General features: G+C 44.9%; 2 protein-coding genes across 2 annotated transcripts in view; one reads left to right on the top strand and one right to left on the bottom strand.

The window, feature by feature from the left end:
• Nucleotides 1–21,775, top strand: part of LOC311364341 (uncharacterized protein) — a gene marked incomplete at both ends in the record, with an annotated part of 156,999 nt that overhangs the window by 35,425 nt on the left and 99,799 nt on the right. The window lies entirely within an intron of this gene.
• tbc1d32 (TBC1 domain family, member 32) overlaps nucleotides 5,679–21,775 on the bottom strand; it is a gene marked incomplete at its 3' end in the record, with an annotated part of 49,719 nt that continues 33,622 nt past the window's right edge. The window contains exons 30-34 of the mRNA XM_084484204.1: nucleotides 20,742–20,851; nucleotides 18,631–18,785; nucleotides 16,661–16,801; nucleotides 12,704–12,892; nucleotides 5,679–5,828 (exon numbers count right to left, since the gene is read on the bottom strand). Of these exons, the coding sequence (XP_084340330.1) occupies nucleotides 5,679–5,828; nucleotides 12,704–12,892; nucleotides 16,661–16,801; nucleotides 18,631–18,785; nucleotides 20,742–20,851 (745 nt within the window). The remainder of the gene's footprint in view (nucleotides 5,829–12,703; nucleotides 12,893–16,660; nucleotides 16,802–18,630; nucleotides 18,786–20,741; nucleotides 20,852–21,775) is intronic.

Consider the following 21,775-nt stretch of genomic DNA (forward strand, 5'->3'; position numbering starts at 1 on the left):
AGCAACCTTCCGGTTACCAGCCAACCCGCTCTACCTCCTGAGCCACATGCCGCCCTCGAGATAAACCTGGTTCTTCTGGTGCTCTAGTGTTCCTCTGAGTGTTCCTCTGGTTCTTCTGGTGCTCTAGTGTTCTTCTGGTGCTCTAGTGTTCTTCTGGTGCTCTAGTGTTCTTCTGGTGCTCTAGTGTTCTTCTGGTGCTCTGGTGGACCTCTGAGGGAGACCTGGTCCTGGGCTGAGCTCATGACTCACTGGAACCACTCCACAAATGTCAGAGCCCATGAAATACCACGTGGCTGAGATATGTTCCCTTTACTATGATCAGATGCACACACACACACACACACACATGCACCCGGACACACACATGTACCCACACAGAAACACACACACATTTACCCCGACTCACAAACACACACACACATAGCATAATTTTTGGCGTATTTCTAAGATGTATGACACCGTGACCTTTAAAGGTGAGCTAAAGTTATTCTATTGTGTTTTTGCGAGCCATCCTCCTCTGATGCAATCACTGCTGGAGGTGGTGACCGGGGGTGTGTGTGTGTGTGTCCGTGTGTGTGTTCTCCCTAGAGTCGTGACATTCACAGTCCAGGCTGCCTGCGCGGCCGGCTGACATCTGCCCCTCGTCCTGACATTCACAGCAGCCGGCTCTGCAGGGCCGTCTCCCCGAGCCTCCGTCCCCACCAGCCCCGCCCCGCGCCGCTCAGGGCCACACCCCCCTACCCTCCCAGTGTGCGCACAAAACAAATACAAAATAACACAAGGATTTGAACCTGCAAAGAAACGGAATACGCACATGACAATTGTGAGCCATGCTTCCTCTAGCGCGGACGTCTGATCGCTGCTGGCCCCGGGCCACACAACCCGGGGCCCCCCGCTCTGAGCCATGCTCAGCAGGGGGCCCCGGGGCCCCCACAGTGACACATGCTGGCCCTGTCGCTGCTGCTCCCTGGAGGGAGACAAGCTGCATGGTCTGGTCTCCCTGGGATACGGTCTTTAAACGTGCCCTCAGGATGATCACATGACTGAATCCATGAGTACACAACGCCATACAATGTCTCCGTCACTATGGCCATCACTTATTTTGATACAATTGAATCTATTTATTCATATTCAGACCTGCAAGATGAAACAATTGAAGGATTTGAACATTGGACCAGTCGAGTCATTGCGTGAGATCCTCGGAGCACCCTGCACTTACACCAGTATGCACGTGTGGGGGGTGTGTGTGTGTGTCTGTGTGTGTGTGTGTGTTAGGTTAGGTTGTCTTAACCTACTGCCGCAGAACACATCCATATCAACGGTTCTCTATAGTTACGTACACTGCGCAAGCTGCAATAACTCCTATCTCCTGTCTCCTGTCTCCTATCTCCTATGTCGGGCTGTCACCACTAGGTCCCAATCAAGACTCTCGTCTTCTACCTCCAGGGTGGAACGAGATGCCAGCGCTCTGCCACCAGCTCTTTCAAAACCATTTGAAGACGCATGTCTTCACCCAGGTGCTCCTGTTTCAGAGACTGAACTGATCTAGCCACATCCAACGTCTTGAGAGCCTTATAGTTTAACTTTTTAATGTCATTTTATGTAATTTTTACTGCTTGTTGCTAATACTGCCTGTTGTCAAATATGTTGTATGTCGCCTTGGACAAAGGCGTCTGCCAAATTAAATTAAAGTAAAGTACTATCTCCTGTCTCTTATCGCCTGTCTCCTATCTCCTATCGCCTGTCTCCTATCTCCTATAGCCTGTCTCCTATCTCCTGTCTCCTATCACCTGTCTCCTATCTCCTATCTTCACTACATACACAAATGCACCATCATACATCATCATGTTCAGCATGATGAGCTAATTATTACTGATATTAAATATCTAAGCAATACTTGTAATGACGTACATTGTACTCAACCCTTTAAAGGGGTAGTTCAGGATTTTGGACATTGGGTCTCATGTCCAAGTGAGCCAGTGAGTTATTTATCATTGGAGACCGTTTTCAACACTGTTTCATTCAGTCATTCTAGTTTCAGAAATCGCTGGTGCTAGGCTAGCGCAAGTCGAGGGGAACTGCTAGCCTGCCAATAAAAACAGTTTTACCCACTCCTGAGGCAAACCAATTATAATGCCCGACTATCGATGTAAATGTCTGTGTGAATTGAACTATCCCTTTAAGGTACACCAGTGTAAACAACAGACTGAACAAGCTGAGCTTAAATACAAATGGCTGAACATACGCATACATACGTACACATACTCATGCATACGTACACATATGCATACATAGATATACATACCGTGGCAACCCCCTCATCGTCGGCGGGTATTTCTCAATGAAATGAACAGACAGGTTTGCGTTGCGACGATTTATTCGTGCAGCCCAGGAACAGAGAAAGGAAAATGCAACACAACACATCGTGACTCTCTGCTACCAGTCCAGCTCCCCGTCTGCCTCCTCTCCAGCCCTAGGACTCCTCACCGGCCCCCTCCCACGGTGCCCCCAATCTCCGTGATTGCCGGGGCCCTCTTGATGGGCCCTCTAGCGCGGCTGCGCGGAGACGTTTGTCTCTCCCGCTGACCGCCGGTCCGCCGGGAGGCCGCGGTCCGACGGCGGGGGGGTTGTCACAATACGTAAACATACGTACGTACACACATATACGTACGTACACATACATAAACATAGCTAGACATACGTATGTACACACATGTACATACGTACACATACATAAACATAGCTAGACATACGTACGTACACACATATACATACGTACACATGCATAAACATAGCTAGACATATGTTTTCATACTAATACATCCATACAAATAAGTAAATACACATGAACATCAATAAACATAGAATATATACACACATAAGTATGTAATGACTGAGTACAATTTCCTCAGGGATTGTACGACTTTAGTTTGCATTCTTGCTTTCATGTAAACTAATTTAATACAATAAATGGATTAGAATAAGGCTATTAACTGATTCAGTTACAATTATTACTTATGTAAAGGAATTGTTAATAAACTACTACCATGAATAAAGTTAGAAATACCGTGATTAGTAGTAATAGAAGAAGTGAAACGGGCAAATAAAAGTTCAGCCGGTGTAGCTAGTGCCAAACATATCTATATCAGTATCTATAGATGAGATGTTTGGTGTGGTGGGTAAGCCTCTGCCGTTAATAGAGGAGGATGCCCTCTGTGAACTGTCCTATAATCCAGTCTCAGGCTCAGGCCAGGCTGCTCATAATCCAAGGCTCTTCCATTAACTGTCTGGTCGGGGCTTACACTGGAATCAAAGGACACACACACACACACCACAGCACGACGCCTGGGATAGCAATGATCAACTCCTCGCTCTATCTGTGCTGGTGTGTGTGTGTGTGTGTGTGTGTGTGTGTGTGTGTGTGTGTGTGTGTGTGCTCAGGGCTCAGCAGTACGTCCACACAGCAGAGTGCAGGGTTCTGTTCTACACTAACATTATTATTCTTACTTATTTAGATACAGTTATTATACAGTCAATAAAGTCTCAGTATTAATATTCTTAATATTTACATTTTTAATACATACATACATACATATATATATACATATATATGTATTGAAAATGTAAATATTGTATTGTATTATAATGTATTGAAAATGTAAATAAACGTAAAATGCATTTTTTAAAGAATATTAATACTGACCAGCATATATATATATATATATATATATATATATATATGTGTATATATATGAATATATATATTCTTATATATATCTGGAAACAAATATATATCTATATATATATATCTGGAAACAAACATTCAATCTGGACTCAATCTGAGCCAGGGGGGCAAAGCAAACGGAAGGTGGAGGACTAACTGGTGGTCTCAGGACAGAAGGAGCGCGTCAGGACACCAGCTCATCAACCGTTTGTTTGTAGCCTCCAGAGACTCATTACACAAGGCCACAGCAGCAGGGACACAACGCATTTATTGTTTTCACGTCACAGTAACACAATATTGGCAACTTCAGAAAGTGAGAGAAACAGAACCAGCGTTATTGCATCCGTAGAATAAAAGAGGATATTTCCGATTAGTTTGGCCATAGAGGGCTTGATATCACATGTTCCATGGGGACAGATCCAGAGCTCCTGCTGTGTTCAGTATCCTCCACCCTGAGACCTTCTGTCAGTTGTGATGTGAGGTGAAGAGTAATACGTGGAAGCTCCCATCTCAACGTGTTTCAGGTTGGTGTTAGAATTTAAGTGGCCACAAAGAAGAGAGAGAGAGAGGGAGGACGGCTGTCAACACACAGCCCTCCAAATGTCAGCCGACTGCCAACAGGAAAGCCATTTGTAAATGGAAATGAAATGGGGCTGACCTTATCGGGGCAAACATTACAACAATCCAGATGTAGTGAGCTCCGACGTGGGGCCCTCTGCAGTCCGATGGACAGATTCAGTGAATCAATGATTATTCAAGTTGCGGTCGGTTGACCGCCTGAGAGTCCTGCCTGAGATAATAGATCACAATAATCAGCTAAGGAGTTCATACAAACAGCCACCTGTGCAATACACCAATGTGTTTTGTTTTGTGCTCAGGCATAAATGACGTTTGCTCCATATCTGGACGGAGTGTGGAAGACAAACAGCAGCAGCATGAAGAGCTCAGCCGTCCTCCTCACGCTCCTCCTGGGCTCTGGGGCACAGCTTGTACCAAACACACCACCCATTCTGACCTCATCACACATGAGACTGCACTTTCATAATCCACGTCCCGTACATGATGTCAAGATGCGTCTGAATGATAAATTAAGTGTAGTTATTGAAATGCTTAACTCAGGGGGCCCAAGGAAAGAGGAGGGAACAATGTGTCATCTTATGCCACATAATAAACTAAACCTTACAAATAATTCAGTATTAAGGTATATGGAAAATACTTACAATAAATGTATTGAACCTCATACAAGAACAAAACTCAATGATTTTGTTACAAAAACTTGTTACATCATCACTTAATACATATTTATACTAAAGATACTCAATGTTAACAATAACAAATTAGTTTTTTTTTTGGATGTTCAACTCAGACTACCAAGACACAGCATCGTTTAACCCATGGAAATGAAATGACAAACAGAATATTTCATCATCTATGGTCTATGACTACTGGAGCCATGTGCAGCCTGGCCCCTCTGGGGTCTGTGGGGGGGTCTGTGGGGGGTCTATGTGGGGTCTGTGGGGGGGTCTGTGGGGGGTCTATATGGGGTCTGTGGGGGGTCTGTGGGGGGGTCTGTGGGGGGTCTATATGGGGTCTGTGGGGGGTCTGTGGGGGGGTCTGTGGGGGGTCTATATGGGGTCTGTGGGGAGTCTATATGGGGTCTGTGGGTCTATGTGGGGTCTGTGGGGGGGTCTGTGGGGGGTCTGTGGGGGGTCTATATGGGGTCTGTGGGGGGTCTGTGGGGGGGTCTGTGGGGGGTCTATATGGGGTCTGTGGGGGGGTCTGTGGGGAGTCTATATGGGGTCTGTGGGGGGTCTGTGGGTCTATGTGGGGTCTGTGGGGGGGTCTGTGGGGGGTCTGTGGGGGGTCTATATGGGGTCTGTGGGGGGTCTGTGGGGGGTCTATATGGGGTCTGTGGGGGGTCTGTGGGGGGGTCTGTGGGGAGTCTATGTGGGGTCTATGTGGGGTCTGTGGGGGGGTCTGTGGGGGGGTCTGTGGGCGTGGTGATGCGCTGCATGTCTGTGAGCACCGTGCTGCCGTATTTTCCCTCCAGCTGCTCCATGAACTCCAGATGGTCCTGGAACCGGAACCCCGGGATGGGCTCCTCCTGATGACACACATCACAGTACGGTCTGTATCTACAGTCTACGTACAGTATGGTCTGTATCTACAGTCTACGTACAGTATGGTCTGTATCTACAGTCTATGTACAGTATGGTCTGTATCTAGTCTATGTACAGTATGGGCTATATCTACAGTCTACGTACAGTATGGTCTATATCTACAGTCTATGTACAGTATGGTCTATATCTACAGTCTACGTACAGTATGGTCTATATCTACAGTCTACGTACAGTATGGGCTATATCTAGGGTCTATGTACAGTATGATCTATATCTAGAGCTAGGGTCTATGTACAGTATTATCTAGAGCTAGGGTCTATGTACAGTATGATCTAGAGCTAGGGTCTATGTACAGTATGATCTAGAGCTAGGGTCTATGTACAGTATGATCTATATCTAGGGCTAGGGTCTATGTTCATGTAGTACACGTTACCATATCAACACATCCTTGTGAGCAGATGCCACCCTACCATTCTTGACTGCAACGCTCAATATGTCAATATTTCCGCGTCACCTTATGGTGTTATGGTGTATGGCTGCACTATCTCCCTGTATCGCTGTACAGGGAGATAGAGGAATAACAATCCAATATCCATTCAGTTGTTCATGACAGCGACCCCTGGGATGGACCTTATGTAATATATATCTCATATATATCTCATATATATCAAATATATATCTCATATATATATAAGATATATTGAATATATATATAATATATATCTAATATATATATAAGATATATATATATAAGATATATCTCATATCTAATATATATCTGGGTCGTGTGCTTTGGGATTAGGCTTATTGTGTCAATTATTGTGGGATTTGTTGGCCACTGCTAGAACACATATTTTAGATGCTTCGTAATAGTTATGATAGAAGTTATTGAAGTGATTGAAATATAACAATAAACAATTTGATTTTGACTTTGCAAAAAAAAAAGGCTTAAGGCTACAAAATATACAAAATATGAAACGTGACACACATAGATGCACATATTTTTGTATTGCTATTAAGTATATCATATTTTCCTTCATTGAAAAGCAGTGTGAAGTGAGTAGGAGGTGAATGTGACCTAGAGATGAGGGCCTGGGAGGGAGGGACACGTTTTCTACTAAGGAAAGAAGCATCAGAAACTGATCACTGATTCCCTAATATGGTCGTAGAACAGAATGTCTAGAACTCTTCATGTTGTCCCCAAACACGATGACAAAGACATCTGACATTTAAAAGAAAAATGATTCATGATAATATGCAAGGCACGCACCCACGCAGGCACACACACACACACACACACACACTGATGCACCAGCCACTGTAAGAAAAAAGGTGGATTTGGCCCTTTAATAAAATCCAAGAAACACATGGGCATGCTTCACATTCTATTAATTTAAATGAACACAGTAGATTGCCTAATGAACCGTTTGATGACCTTTGGAAACATTGTGGTCTGTGATCCGCCCAATCACACTGAATCACATTCATTAAAACATGAAATACTTCAAGAAATAAAATAAATGAAGTTGATATATAACAGCCTTATTTATTCATATCCTGTTCCTTGTATAACCTGCTCCTCCTGGTGCACAGCCTGCTCCTATTGGTCTATATCCTGCCGGGCCCAGTTTTCTGAGCCAATGGGGTTGTGGGATCTCGATGAATGATGAATGTAAAGTAGGTCACTTCCTTTTCCACAGTTTACTTATTTTGTTCGTTACTTTCTTGACGCTACGACCGTGGCTGTGTGAGAGCGTGGGGCTAGCCCGTCGTTATTCATGCATGTATTTGAACATTATACCGTCATCATCTAACCAACAGGAAGTCTGCTCTCTGGGCCCATTAACCTGATGGATAGCGTCTATGATAGAGAGTTATGGATCCCACCCCATCTTCAATAGCTGAGGAGAACAACATATGGACGTACATTCGTCTATTCTCCGTCTATTCTCCAGACGGGCCGTATATGTGAATGACATATCCTGACGTTGGACCTCCTGAAAAGATACTACCCCTGAGGTAGTATTTTCTCTGGCGGAAATGTTTATTACCTTATATGTGAATGAGCAGTAGGATGTCGGCATTTCACACCAGTTGAGTGGGCGTGTTGATGACGCTTCGGTCTACGTCTGCATGTCATTGAGTGGCACCCGCACCCTAATTGATAATCAGCCTGTTGCCTTTTGGTTTAAAAAATATTTTTATTATTATGTTACACCTTTCCTGCTGTCGGCTCCCAGACCGTAGTCGAGGAGCACTGGGGAGACGTTCGCTCCAGGGTCGATGTTCTCTTGGGGGTAACAGCAGTGGGTCTGCTTATAGGTTTGAATATGGTCGGAATCAAGCGGCCACCGATTCTTGACAGGCTGTGTACTTTATTCTTAGTTCCACTAACTTTACAGTAGGGCCTACACGTTTGCACAGACACAACCGGACTCGTTCATTACTTCACTAAACTGACACACGCTATCGCTAGCTCTCCTCGCTCGTCCACTCACTCACTCACACACACACACTGCCATTCTCACGCACACACGTGCGCTAACTCTCATAACAATTATTATTGAAACAGTTAGCTGAACATTATAGGGTCCCGTCCTTCCACTCCCTGTTTTCTCAGTTAAACACAGAAATCAACTACATTTGTCCCAGTGTTTGTTAGATGTGAAATGAAACCAAAAGAAGACGCTCTCTTCCTCCGGTAACGCAGTCGTTTGCGACGCCTTTCTTATTAGTTGTTTCTTCTATTTATCTGTAACTCATGCTCCAGTCTTTCATCGATCGATGTGGATGTTGTGGATGCAACGGAATATATGCATCGCTGCAGCAACATTTAACATGATGGCGATGAGTTCTGCCCGTTCTGCCTGCGCTCTGTCTGCGGTCAAACCAAAACAAACCCGATCCCGCCTCTTGCGAACCTCGACCCTACGTCATATCCCGCCCCTTGCAAGCCCGCCCCCCTAAACCAGCCGGAGATTCTACTGATGACTGAGCAACACCGATCTCCGCATATCGGGGATCAAGTGTGAATAAGTGTGAATGACCCTCACGGTCGAACCTCCTGCTCCACAAATGCGGAGAAAAGAGAGGACATGTGTGAAAACGGTTAAAGTTTGTATTTCATTGAACACGTCTCTTCCGTCAACGCGTCTATGTAATGCAAAGATTAATGTAACAACAAAGAAATACAGATGAACGTTCATTCATCTTAAAGGGGTGATATCATGCTTTTTTTCACTTTTCCCTTTGCTTTAGACTGTTATAGGACGTATGTACACATGTTTTACGTCTGCTAAGCTAGAAAAATCTAAGTCAGAGCCAGCAGGGGGAGTATTCACCCATGGAGAACGGCCCTCAATAAGTGCGTCAAACAGCATGTTAGCGCACCAACTTTACTTCTGTAACAGTGTGACGTCAGACTGCAGTGGGCGGGGCTGAAGTGCAGAAGTCCCGCCTCCCGCCTCCCAGCTACCCGCAATGTTTACAACTTCTCAGGATTGGCAATTTGCCGACACATGTGCAAAGCGTTCGACCAATCGCAACAGAGTGGGCGTGCTGACCAATCACAGCAGACTGGGCTACTCGGGAGGCGGGCCTTAAAGCAACGTGATACAAAACGTTTTTGAAAGACACTGAAATTGGTTTTGCAGAAATTAACAGTGAGAATAATAAGAGGTATTCATAACATACAGATTTGAGATCTTTAACCTTACGTGTCATTATTATATAATGCTGATGGCAACGGCGAGTATGGAGAAAAGTAGTGACAGGACTTTCACCGTGGCACTCAATGTTTCTGGTATCAAGTTCAATATGTGTCATAATGCACGGTATATATTCCTAGTAATAGAGCTACAGAAAACACTTCTTCTTCTGCAGCTTTATTTTGACCTTATTGATTGCTTCAATAAATGTAGTGTTTAAGACCCCCCATATCATGCTTTTTAGGGTTAATAATTGCATTTGGGGGGACTACTAGAACAGGGTTACATGCCTGTATGTTATAAATACCTCTTATTATTCTCACTGTTAATTTCTGCAAAACCAATTTCAGTGTCTTTCAAAAACGTTGTGTATCACGTCACTTTAAGGCCCGCCTCCAGAGTAGCCCAGTCTGTGTGATTGGTCAGCACGCCCACTCTGTTGTGATTGGTCAGCACACCCACTCTGTTGTGATTGTTCGAACGTTTTGTGTGTGTGTCTGCAAATTCACACCCCTGAGAAGTTGTAAACATTGCGGGTAGCCGGGAGGCGGGACTTCTGCACTTAAACCCCGCCCACTGCACAGTCTGATGTCACACTGTTATGGAAGTACAGTTTGAGCACAAACAAGCTGTTTCATGTCCTTATTGAACATACTTGAATACAGACTCCAGATAACCTAGAACCTCTAGTGGATACACTGTCTGAATACAGACTCCAGATAACCTAGAACCTCTAATACATACACAGATACACTGTCGAAAGGTTCTTTTTAGGGGCTTTTTTGGCGTGAAACAGTCAGTGATACACATATGGTAAGTCAGTTGACTCTGTACAGTCTATGTGCGTTACCCCCAAACTAGAGGCTCTTTGGCTACGCAGTTCTGAACCTTTACTGTTGTAGAGCTAGCAGGAACATTTAAAACGTGACCATTTAAACGCCCATGTCAGTTACCGCCACAATTAGTATCAAATTTTGTGAGAAAAACTGTAATGTGTATGGAAACGTACCAAACGTTCAACATGCTCGTCATAAAGATTGTTTTGACATCTGATAACTGCGTTTCGCTGAGATGTGTCTAACCAAATGCCAACCAAAATAATAGGTAAGCTTTAAAACGTTACCGTCACTTTTGAAAGGCATACTGGCATTATACAAGAATTTGATGTTCTTGCCACACAAACTACAGAATTCTGTTTCAGAATTCAGGTTGAATGAACAAATAAGGACAATACATAGTAATCTGTAATCAAACTTCTCAAAAGGGCAAGAACTCTTCCACACCTGTAGGCAATAATACTCAGCTGGCAATAAAAGCCTGTTTTGTTGTCAGAATCCGTATGCTCTCACTTCTGTTTTGTTGTAGCTTTTGCTTTTGTGTTGTTTCGTTTGCAGTTGTGTGCGTTATGTGATTGTGTGCTTGGAATTTGCCATTCCAGGCACAGAGTTTTGGATATGCACTTCAAAATATTGTAAGTCAGCAAGTTAACATCATGTAACTTGTGAACATTTTGTTCGAATTAAATGACATAACGTGAAAAAACATAAGGTTATTAAAACTAAAATAACTGGTCTGTGAACCATGTGATTTTTGAGTCATCAGACCGGTTTTCACCGGCAATAGTGGGGAGAACAATCGTTCCCATGTTCCCACGCAACTTCACCTTCCAACTGCAGCCTTGTTGCTTTGAATGAGCGAGCATAGCGACAGACAGAACATAGCACGCCTTTAAACTGAGCCACATATTGAAATAATTATATGATATATGATTAGACGATCAGTCAACGATGGGTCTGACCTGACGAATCAGATCCAACTAGGGGTGCATGATAATTATCGGGCCGATAACAGAAATTATTACGTCATTCCGATAAGTCCGATATCATGACGAATAGCCCCGATAACATAGCCTATATAATTTCAGTGCCCCGCTCCCACTAACACTAAATTAAAGGTCTTATCGTAACCCTAAAAGTACACATCATACAATCAATTACAATACATGAGTTCACAGCTGCACGCGTATATAGAAAATGTTTATTTTTATTATTATGTTACACCTTTCCTGCTGTCGGCTCCCAGACCGTAGGTGGTCGAGAGCACAGGGGAGACGTTGATGTTCTCTCGGGGGTACCACCCTTCACTTTGACTGGCAGTGGGTCTGCTTATAGGTCCGAATATGGTCGGAATGAAGCGGCCGACGATTATTGAAAGGCTGTGTACTTTATTCTTAGTTTCACTAACTTTACAGTACACGTTGGCACAGAGACAACCAGACTCGTTCATTACTTCACTAAACTGACACACGCTACCGCTCGCTCTCCTCGCTCATCCACTCACACACACACACTGCCATTCTCGCCCACACACATACGCTAACTCTCGTAACAATTATTATTGACATCAGTTAGCTGAACATTATAGGGTCCCGTCCTTCCACTCCCTGTTTTCTCAGTTAAACGCAGAGATCAACTACATCTCTGTGTGTAGTACAACTACTACAGATGTGAAATGAAGCAAAAAAAGACGCTCTTCCTCCGGTAACGCAATCGTTTGCAACACCTTTCTTGTTCGTCGTTTCTTCTATTTGTCTGTGACTCCAATGCTCCAGTCTTTCATCGATTGATGCAGATGTTGTGGATGCAACGGAATATATGATGCGTCGCTGCAGCAACATTTAAGATGATCGCAACAAGTTCTGCCCATTCTGCCTCCGTTGCTGTCTGCGGTCAGACCAAAACACACCTGAGTGACAGGGGCCGTACTGTGAACCTCGACTCTACGTCATATCCCGCCCCTTGCAAGCCAGCCCCCCAAAACCCCCTGTTGATTCTACTGATGTCTGAGCAACAATGTCATGATCATATATGTGTGTGTGTTATTGATATCGGTATCGGCCTTTAGGAGGTGAAAGTTATCGGTTATCGGTATCGGTAAAAAAAAGTTATCGTGCGTCCCTAGATCCAACCATGCAAAATCTTAATGGAGGTACCTAGTACTCACACCATATGTTCCATATGTACCTCAGCCCTAGCCCTAGTCTGTTGTTGAGGTACAGTGAGGTGAGGTGCTGAGTGAGGTGCCTGTCTGCTGTTGAGGTACCGTGAGGTGAGGTGCTGAGTGAGGTGCCTGTCTGTGTGGATCGGACTCACCTTGAGGTAGACCTGCAGGTCCTGGCACTGTGTGTGCAGCAGGATGTCTGGCTGCATGTGCCTCAACACGGCCACACACACGTACACCTGGTAGTCGGGGCCCATGAGCACACAGGTGGACACGTAGTGGCAGACCTCAGGCCAGTCCAGGTAGTTCCAGAAGCACTGGTTCAGCCACTGCAGGCACATCTGGAATCACCACAGAAACACAATCATCAGCTACTGGGCGCTAAACCTATCTGAGACAGACGAGAGCATAGCCAGCAGGCCCGCCCATGAGAGGGGAGGGCCGTTAGGGGCCACACACAGGGGCCACACACAGGGGCCACACACAGGGGCCACACACAGGGGCCACACACAGGCCCGCCCATGAGAGGGTAGAGCTGTCAGGGGCCACAAGGGTTAGGGTGAGGAGAGGGGACCTCCATGGGGCCCTTCAGGTTAATAATAATAAATTGAAAGAAATAGCAACCACTGTAAATCAAAGCATAAATAATTATAATAACAATAATTATTTCCTCTTCAAATAGAAGGGTTAACCCTAACCCTAACCCTAACCCGAAGTGATATTATTGAGCTCAAACAACAGCCTAATACTGTTAGTACTAGTTAACAGCTTTAACAAAAATGTAGCAAATGTACTGGAAAACCTCCCAGTGACACATAGTATTATATTACTATACTATACTATAGTATTATATTACTAATGGAACTGGACCACTGCCAACCCTACAAGAAGAGAGACCTCCTGCTCTGGTTCTAGTGTGGTTCTAGACCTCCTGCTCTGGTTCTAGTGTGGTTCTAGACCTCCTGCTCTGGTTCTAGTGTGGTTCTAGACCTCCTGCTCTGGTTCTAGTGTGGTTCTAGACCTCCTGCTCTGGTTCTAGTGTGGTTCTAGACCTCCTGCTCTGGTTCTAGTGTGGTTCTAGACCTCCTGCTCTGGTTCTAGTATGGTTCTAGACCTCCTGCTCTGGTTCTAGTGTGGTTCTAGACCTCCTGCTCTGGTTCTAGTGTGGTTCTAGACCTCCTGCTCTGGTTCTAGTGTGGTTCTAGACCTCCTGCTCTGGTTCTAGTGTGGTTCTAGACCTCCTGCTCTGGTTCTAGTGTGGTTCTAGACCTCCTGCTCTGGTTCTAGTGTGGTTCTAGACCTCCTGCTCTGGTTCTAGTGTGGTTCTAGACCTCCTGCTCTGGTTCTAGTGTGGTTCTAGACCTCCTGCTCTGGTTCTAGTGTGGTTCTAGACCTCCTGCTCTGGTTCTAGTGTGGTTCTAGACCTCCTGCTCTGGTTCTAGTGTGGTTCTAGACCTCCTGCTCTGGTTCTAGTGTGGTTCTAGACCTCCTGCTCTGGTTCTAGTGTGGTTCTAGACCTCCTGCTCTGGTTCTAGTGTGGTTCTAGACCTCCTGCTCTGGTTCTAGTGTGGTTCTAGACCTCCTGCTCTGGTTCTAGTGTGGTTCTAGAGACCTCCTGCTCTGGTTCTAGTGTGGTTCTAGACCTCCTGCTCTGGTTCTAGTGTGGTTCTAGACCTCCTGCTCTGGTTCTAGTGTGGTTCTAGACCTCCTGCTCTGGTTCTAGTGTGGTTCTAGACCTCCTGCTCTGGTTCTAGTGTGGTTCTAGACCTCCTGCTCTGGCTCCAGTGTGGTTCTAGACCTCCTGCTCTGGTTCTAGTGTGGTTCTAGACCTCCTGCTCTGGTTCTAGTGTGGTTCTAGACCTCCTGCTCTGGTTCTAGTGTGGTTCTAGACCTCCTGCTCTGGTTCTAGTGTGGTTCTAGACCTCCTGCTCTGGTTCTAGTGTGGTTCTAGACCTCCTGCTCTGGTTCTAGTGTGGTTCTAGACCTCCTGCTCTGGTTCTAGTATGGTTCTAGACCTCCTGCTCTGGTTCTAGTGTGGTTCTAGACCTCCTGCTCTGGTTCTAGTGTGGTTCTAGACCTCCTGCTCTGGTTCTAGTGTGGTTCTAGACCTCCTGCTCTGGTTCTAGTGTGGTTCTAGAGACCTCCTGCTCTGGTTCTAGTGTGGTTCTAGACCTCCTGCTCTGGTTCTAGTGTGGTTCTAGACCTCCTGCTCTGGTTCTAGTGTGGTTCTAGACCTCCTGCTCTGGTTCTAGTGTGGTTCTAGACCTCCTGCTCTGGTTCTAGTGTGGTTCTAGACCTCCTGCTCTGGCTCCAGTGTGGTTCTAGACCTCCTGCTCTGGTTCTAGTGTGGTTCTAGACCTCCTGCTCTGGTTCTAGTGTGGTTCTAGACCTCCTGCTCTGGTTCTAGTGTGGTTCTAGACCTCCTGCTCTGGTTCTAGTGTGGTTCTAGACCTCCTGCTCTGGTTCTAGTATGGTTCTAGACCTCCTGCTCTGGTTCTAGTGTGGTTCTAGACCTCCTGCTCTGGTTCTAGTGTGGTTCTAGACCCCCTGCTCTGGCTCCAGTGTGGTTCTAGACCTCCTGCTCTGGTTCTAGTGTGGTTCTAGACCTCCTGCTCTGGTTCTAGTGTGGTTCTAGACCTCCTGCTCTGGTTCTAGTATGGTTCTAGACCCCCTGCTCTGGCTCCAGTGTGGTTCTAGACCTCCTGCTCTGGCTCCAGTGTGGTTCCTACTATTGACCTGGGGCCTCATGTACAAAGCTTGCTTACGCACAAAAAAGCTGCGTAAGCAACTTCTCACGCAAACGTTCGGATGTACAAAGACTGCCTTGACGTGAGAAAATGCGGTTCTCCACGCAAACTAAATGCCTGGCTTATGCACATTTCTGCTGCATTTTGTCAGTTGGCGGCACATAGAGGCAATGCAGCGCAACAACATTAGGCCTACTCGATCACGAGTCATGAAGTAATATTGCAATATGAGGCGAGTTCAAAGTGGATTTGAATGTTGGAATGCGTGATCTTAAATGCGCTTCAATCATGCGTTATTGTTGTCGAGACGCATAATGTGACACTGTTAGGCTAAAATCAGACCCATAAAACTAAATTGTCAATATTGGAATTAAAAGGAAGCCCCAGCAATATTATTTTCAGTGATGGCTTGTGAAATTCTTGACTGCAATATTATTATGTGATGAGTAAGCACAAGCCATTGTTACTTAAAATCAATCCATCAATGAACCAGTCGGCCAATTTCGAATTATGTAGGCCTACATATTATTGACACATTGGGTGTATGGATACAACCTCGTCAGCATCGTCAGCATGCATCCAAATAAATGAGAATATAAAAGCATGCGCAAAATGTGGCAATAATCGATAGGTTGACAATGGCAGTGTTGGCCTTGTTAGAAGATGGTCGCATTCAAAATTAACGGGTGTTCCGCGACTATTATGATTTTTTGGTCAAAAAGGAGCCGATCCCAAATCACAGCTGCCACCCTTTGCTCAAATAGGGCGAGCTCCCAGACTCCGCCCCGCTGCGCTCTGACCCACGCTTCTCCGGTGGGCAGAGACCTTTCTTTTTACGTCCACCTTGATGTCCGACCACTTTTTTTTTATGTCAGCCACAGTTCGGCTTTCCGCCCCAACCTCATTGACCGACTTGGCAACGTTTTCCCACGCCAGTTTTTTGCTTTTGGTGCTGATTCCGGAGGAAAGAGAGCCACACAAGATCTTATTTCTGGCCTCTACCTCCGAAATCAACACCTCCACCTCGCATTCACTAAAGTTATTTTTTCTTCCTTTCTCCATGTTCTCCTTTCTCCTAACGAGCGCACTACTGCAGGCCTATTTATACGAATTAGCATATTAAATGAGGGAGGAGACTGGGTGGAGAGACGGGCTCGTGCATGTGCGCTCAATTTCACGTTAATTGGGATGTACAAAGAGAATCTGTGTGAAATCCTGCTTACGCAAGGATTGATACATCCGGATTTATTTGTGCGCAGCAGCTTTCCAGATTTTGGCGTCCGCAAAGTTTCAGTCAGAAATCCACGCAAGTCTTTGTACATGAGGCCCCTGAACACTGGTTGTGGTAGGCGTTGTGCTCACCTGGGACGGGGTGAAGCCAGACATCCTGAAGGCAGAGTGGACCAGGGGGACCTCAGCCTTGAGCAGCATCTCTACGTAGTGAGCAGTGCACCAGTAGACCGGAGGGATCCCTGAGGCCGCCACCGCGGCCGGGAGGTGGACCTGACACAACAACACATCATTGTACATTTACACGCTTTTATCCAAAGCGACTTAAAGTACATTTGTCATAAGAAGTGAAACAATATATCGCCGTCGGTGCAGTAAAGATGTTCATAGAACCAAGTGCAAGTACTAACAATCACCAGGCCAACCCATTCCCCGTATACAGCAGTGATAGCTAGCTACTGCAGATGCTACACAACTAAGTACATGCTACACAACATGCATGCACAACACAATTAAGTACATGCTACACAACATGCATGCACAACACAATTAAGTACAGTACAATTGTAGTGCTCTTGTTATTTCTGCTTTGGTTGGACCATAGATAATATTGGAGCAGCATTTCAAGTTGAAGCATGAGCTAAATGTGTTGACGATTTCAGTAACCAGTTGATGTGTACCTATTATGAAAGTTTGATGTGTGTGTAGTATGTGTCTATTTGTGTGTACCCTATCTGCGGTGTTATTCTTGCTCATGTTGGCAGTCTCCTAATGGAACTATGTTGCCTCAAACCGTAGTGAATGTTCTGTAACCTAATAACCGCTGTTCTGTTCTGTTTTCCGTGCTTTGAACAAAATGGAGCACATTAGGTAGCCTGCAGCTAGCAATGTTGCAATGTACACAATCTGAGTGTACACAGCGAGCTGAGCAGAAAGGGCCTGCAGAGGGCTGAGAAGGAATCCTAAAAGGCTTTGATGAGCGGCTGCAACGCAACCGCTGGGATCCTGGAAGACCTTCACCTCTCCCTGGGCCTCCACTGCGGTTAACAATGATACGACCTCAGTATGGAGCTCTTACTGTCCCTTGATTTATTCTTTAGTCACAAGCCTCACTGACAAGCTCTAGCACAGTGGTTTGTGTAGTGTAGTGGTCATAGGTTCATAGTGTAGTGGTCATAGGTTCATAGTGTAGTGGTCATAGGTTCATAGTGTAGTGGTCATAGGTTCATAGTGTAGTGGTCATAGGTTCATAGTGTAGTGGTCATAGGTTCATAGTGTAGTGGTCATAGGTTCATAGTGTAGTGGTCGTAGGTTCATAGTGTAGTGGTCATAGGTTCATAGTGTAGTGGTCATAGGTTCATAGTGTAGTGGTCATAGGTTCATAGTTTTGAGCGGTAGCACACACCAGAGCAAGGAGATACATTGAAACCAGCGAAATTACGTTTGAATTTGTTTATCAGAAATAATGTATGTGCAAACTTACCTGACACTAAAGCTATTTCAGATTCTCATGACACATGTATAAACTGACCCATATACGTATAAACTCGGAAAATGTATGTTTCCAAAAATGTTTTGTTGCAATCCCAAAAAATATATAGTAACTACCCTCAATGATTGCACAACTTTAACAGCGTCGTTTGAGGAAACCAATTTGTTTATATTTACTACAGCATATTTTAAACGATGGAAATGGTTATTTAACATTGTTATTTAAAAGAGCCATACCATATCCAGAATAACTGATCAAATGTCATCCCTTTTACTAGGCTCCACTGGGTTCCAATTGGTGCCAACATCACATTGAAGACACTGGTAGTCGCCCAACTGCGCTGCCTATTCAACCCTTTGTACCTTTAATCACTGGTCACATTCTAAAGTCCCGCCCACACACTTTGGTACGTTGCCTAGCAACATTTCTGCATAGATTCAGACCGTTTGAAAGAAAAGTCCCTTACCTCCAGCTCTTTTTTTTTGCCATATCTGCATGAGGCTCTCTACCTCCTAAGGAACTGTGTTTTCTCCTTCAAAAGACGGACGTGAAACAGAATGTCCCCCTGAGGACACGCGCACGCCAGCGGCTGCGTCTGGGCCGTACTCACAGAGCTGTGCATGCGGGCGGGCCAGAGGAAGGCGGAGCACAGCAGAGAGGAGAAGTCCAGCAGCCAGCGCAGCGTCCGGTCTGCGTGGCCGGCCATCATGAGGAACAGCGTGGCGGCCAGCCAGTCCTGGCCCTGGGGGAGAGCTGGGGGGTCAGCTGGAGGTTAGGGTTCAGGATGTGTGGCTTTAGGTGAGGAAACGCCTTTGACCAGAACTTTAAATGAAAATAAAATGAGGATTAAACAGACACCCAAATAGGAAATCAAATCCCAGTCCACACCACGAAACACAGAGCAGTATTTGTGCTTGCTGGGCCGGGCCTTGACCTTGATATGTAGCCGGTTTAGATGGAATATTAATCTGCAACGCTATTGTGAAGCAAATGCCTAATAAATGTACATATTAGAGAACAGAAATGGGGAATTGCTGGCACTGCATTATTGTTTCTTAATGTATTATTTATAATTTTTGGACTTAATGTCATAAATGTGGAGCTAATAACATGGAAAATTATGAAACTACAGCGATTTAAATATAAATGATTGTTTTTTTTGTGTATCTGTAGTTAACAGTTTTTGGTAATAGCTTCCAAATGAGAGTATTATTAAGTGTTAGCGGTTTGTAGGCGTGAATAAGAACATTGTTGTTAATAATTAATAATGTACTGGTGTACTCAGGGCCTTGAAACTAATGACTTCTAATTAATCCATACATTAGCATGAAACTGCTCCCAACGGCCATCCTACTGCTGTACAAAACATGAACAGTGAATTCATAACAAACATCATATATGTCAAAATAATGAAGCTAGATTCATTGTGAATCAGGCATGGGAAGGGGACAGAAACGCAGAGCCAGCGTCCATTAAGAGGCTATGAGTGTTCATGCTCTCTCCCTTTGCTTACATTACAAAGGTTACTTGTGGTTATGTATTTTACATTTATTTACCAGTGCTTACTTGAGTTCTTACTTCTGTGTTTGCAATAGCAGCCCCTTCATTATTACACCGCCGTTAGACATTTGTTACGCTCAAATGGTGGTGAACATTATGGCACATGGCAATCATAAATAATGTATGTAGACGTTTCCGCAAATGTGTATCCCTTTTTGTAGTATTGAAAACGACTTGTTTTATTAATTAGAATAGTAATATTTATAGGTAATTAAAATAAGACTTTCTCAATGGACATCTATACAAACAGTTTCCTCTGTCCTATACAGGGTTTGGCTGTTTATATTTTCAAACCAAAGCTATAAACCAAAAATACTGCTAGTTGTAACCCACCGCGGTGATATTACGTGGGTTGAATACAAACGACATCATCATCAGATGTAACTATTTTCTCTCTATTTATAGTGTATATTTTGGTTTATAATGGCGCATAATGGAAACCTAAGAAGAAGACTTCCCCTTCCATTCATCCCAGACGCTATCTCTGAAGAGTTTTCAGCAATGGCTGCTGCATGGTGGGTACATTTAAAGATCCCATATCATGCTTTTTGAGGGTTAATAATTGCACTTGGGGGTACTACTAGAATAGGGTTACATGCCTGCATGTTAAAAATACCCCTTATTATTCTCACTGTTAATTTTTGCGAAACCAATTTTGGCATATTTCAAAAACGTTCTGTTTTGTCTCATATTATTGGTCAGCTGTGATTGGCTGCTGTGGTTAGTTAGCACGCCCACTCTGTCGCGATTGGTTGAACGCTTTGTGCGTGTCTGCAAATTCCCACCCCCGAGAAGTTGTAAACATTGCGGGTAGCAGGGAGGCGGGACTTCTGCACCTCAGCCCCGCCCACTGCCGTCTGACGTCACCCACTTATTGAGGGGCGTTCTTGGTGGGCGTGAATACTCCCCCTGGCTCGGACTCAGATTTTTCTAGCTAAGCAGACGTAAAACATGTGTACATACGTCATCAACAGTCTGAAGCAAAGGGAAAAGTGAAAAAAGCATATCTCCCCTTTAGAACGACTGGCTGAAAGTAGATTGAGACGGCAGTCGGTCGTGTCAATAGATACGCTGACTTTCTCTAAGGCCTGTGGTCTAAAATAATCATCCAAGGCCTGCTGACCTCTGACCTCTGTCAGAGGCCGGTGGCAGTGAGGATACTGGGGTGTGTTGTGGCTCGCTGTGCAGCCAGGAAGAGGTGGCTGTGTTTCAGCAGCAGCGCCAGCTCCTCTGGACCCTGGTCCTTCAGCAGGCCCAGGGAGCGTCCGTACCTGAGTTCACACATTCATAACACGTTCATGTTTATTGTTACACAAAACTCATTTGCACATTAGCCCAAATACCTCTTAGGCCTTCATAGAATGTTACACGAGACGTGAAGGTTGATATCCTAGTTGTTAATGCTTATACATTGATGTACTCTGTGCTCCATATATTGATGTACAATATACATATATTTATATATCTATAGATATAGATATAGACATAGATATACATACAGTGTGTGATCTGTGAAAAAACTGAGGGGGGGATTTATTACTGAAACTAAATCACGAATTTCAGAACTTGAACTTCTTCACTGCATTTGCAGCAATATTTTAATACTTTTATCTTGTTTAACTCATCAAGTAACCTACAACAATATTTTCACTCTAATAGCCTGACTTGAACTTTCCTCATGCGGATGCATGGGGGCTGTGATCATTCACAACAAAGCGAAACATGCAAGAATTAACCCTCCCTTCCAATACCATAGACAGTGCCACTCGGCCAGGCATGCAGAAACACTTAGTTATGAACTTCCATATTCAATAGAAAATAACCTTAATCCAATAGTACAAGGTGGCGTCAAACTAAGAATAAATAGGCTACAGTGTAGACCAATGCTTCATACTAAAACGGCTTTGGCGACAGACTCCCGTCGTCTTTTTCTGCTTTTCTGTGGAAGAGTCTCTGTGGCATGTGGCCCCTCTTTCACCCACATCTCTGCCAAGGACCACCCCCTGGTCCATTTACTGACATGAACAGCAGGCGGTTCAGTGTGGAGTCGGTCTAATGTTTCTGACGTCTGTGGGACTATGGTTCATGGCACTGAATCCCATTAGGCACTGGGCAGTTGACACTGGGAGTCACTCCACTAGCGTGGAGCAGTAGCCCGAGGGGCTCTGGGAGTCCGCATACGGCAACAATCCCTT

The sequence above is a fragment of the Micromesistius poutassou genome (genome assembly GCF_964030765.1).
Source record: "Micromesistius poutassou genome assembly, chromosome: 19".
Lineage (NCBI taxonomy): Eukaryota > Metazoa > Chordata > Actinopteri > Gadiformes > Gadidae > Micromesistius > Micromesistius poutassou.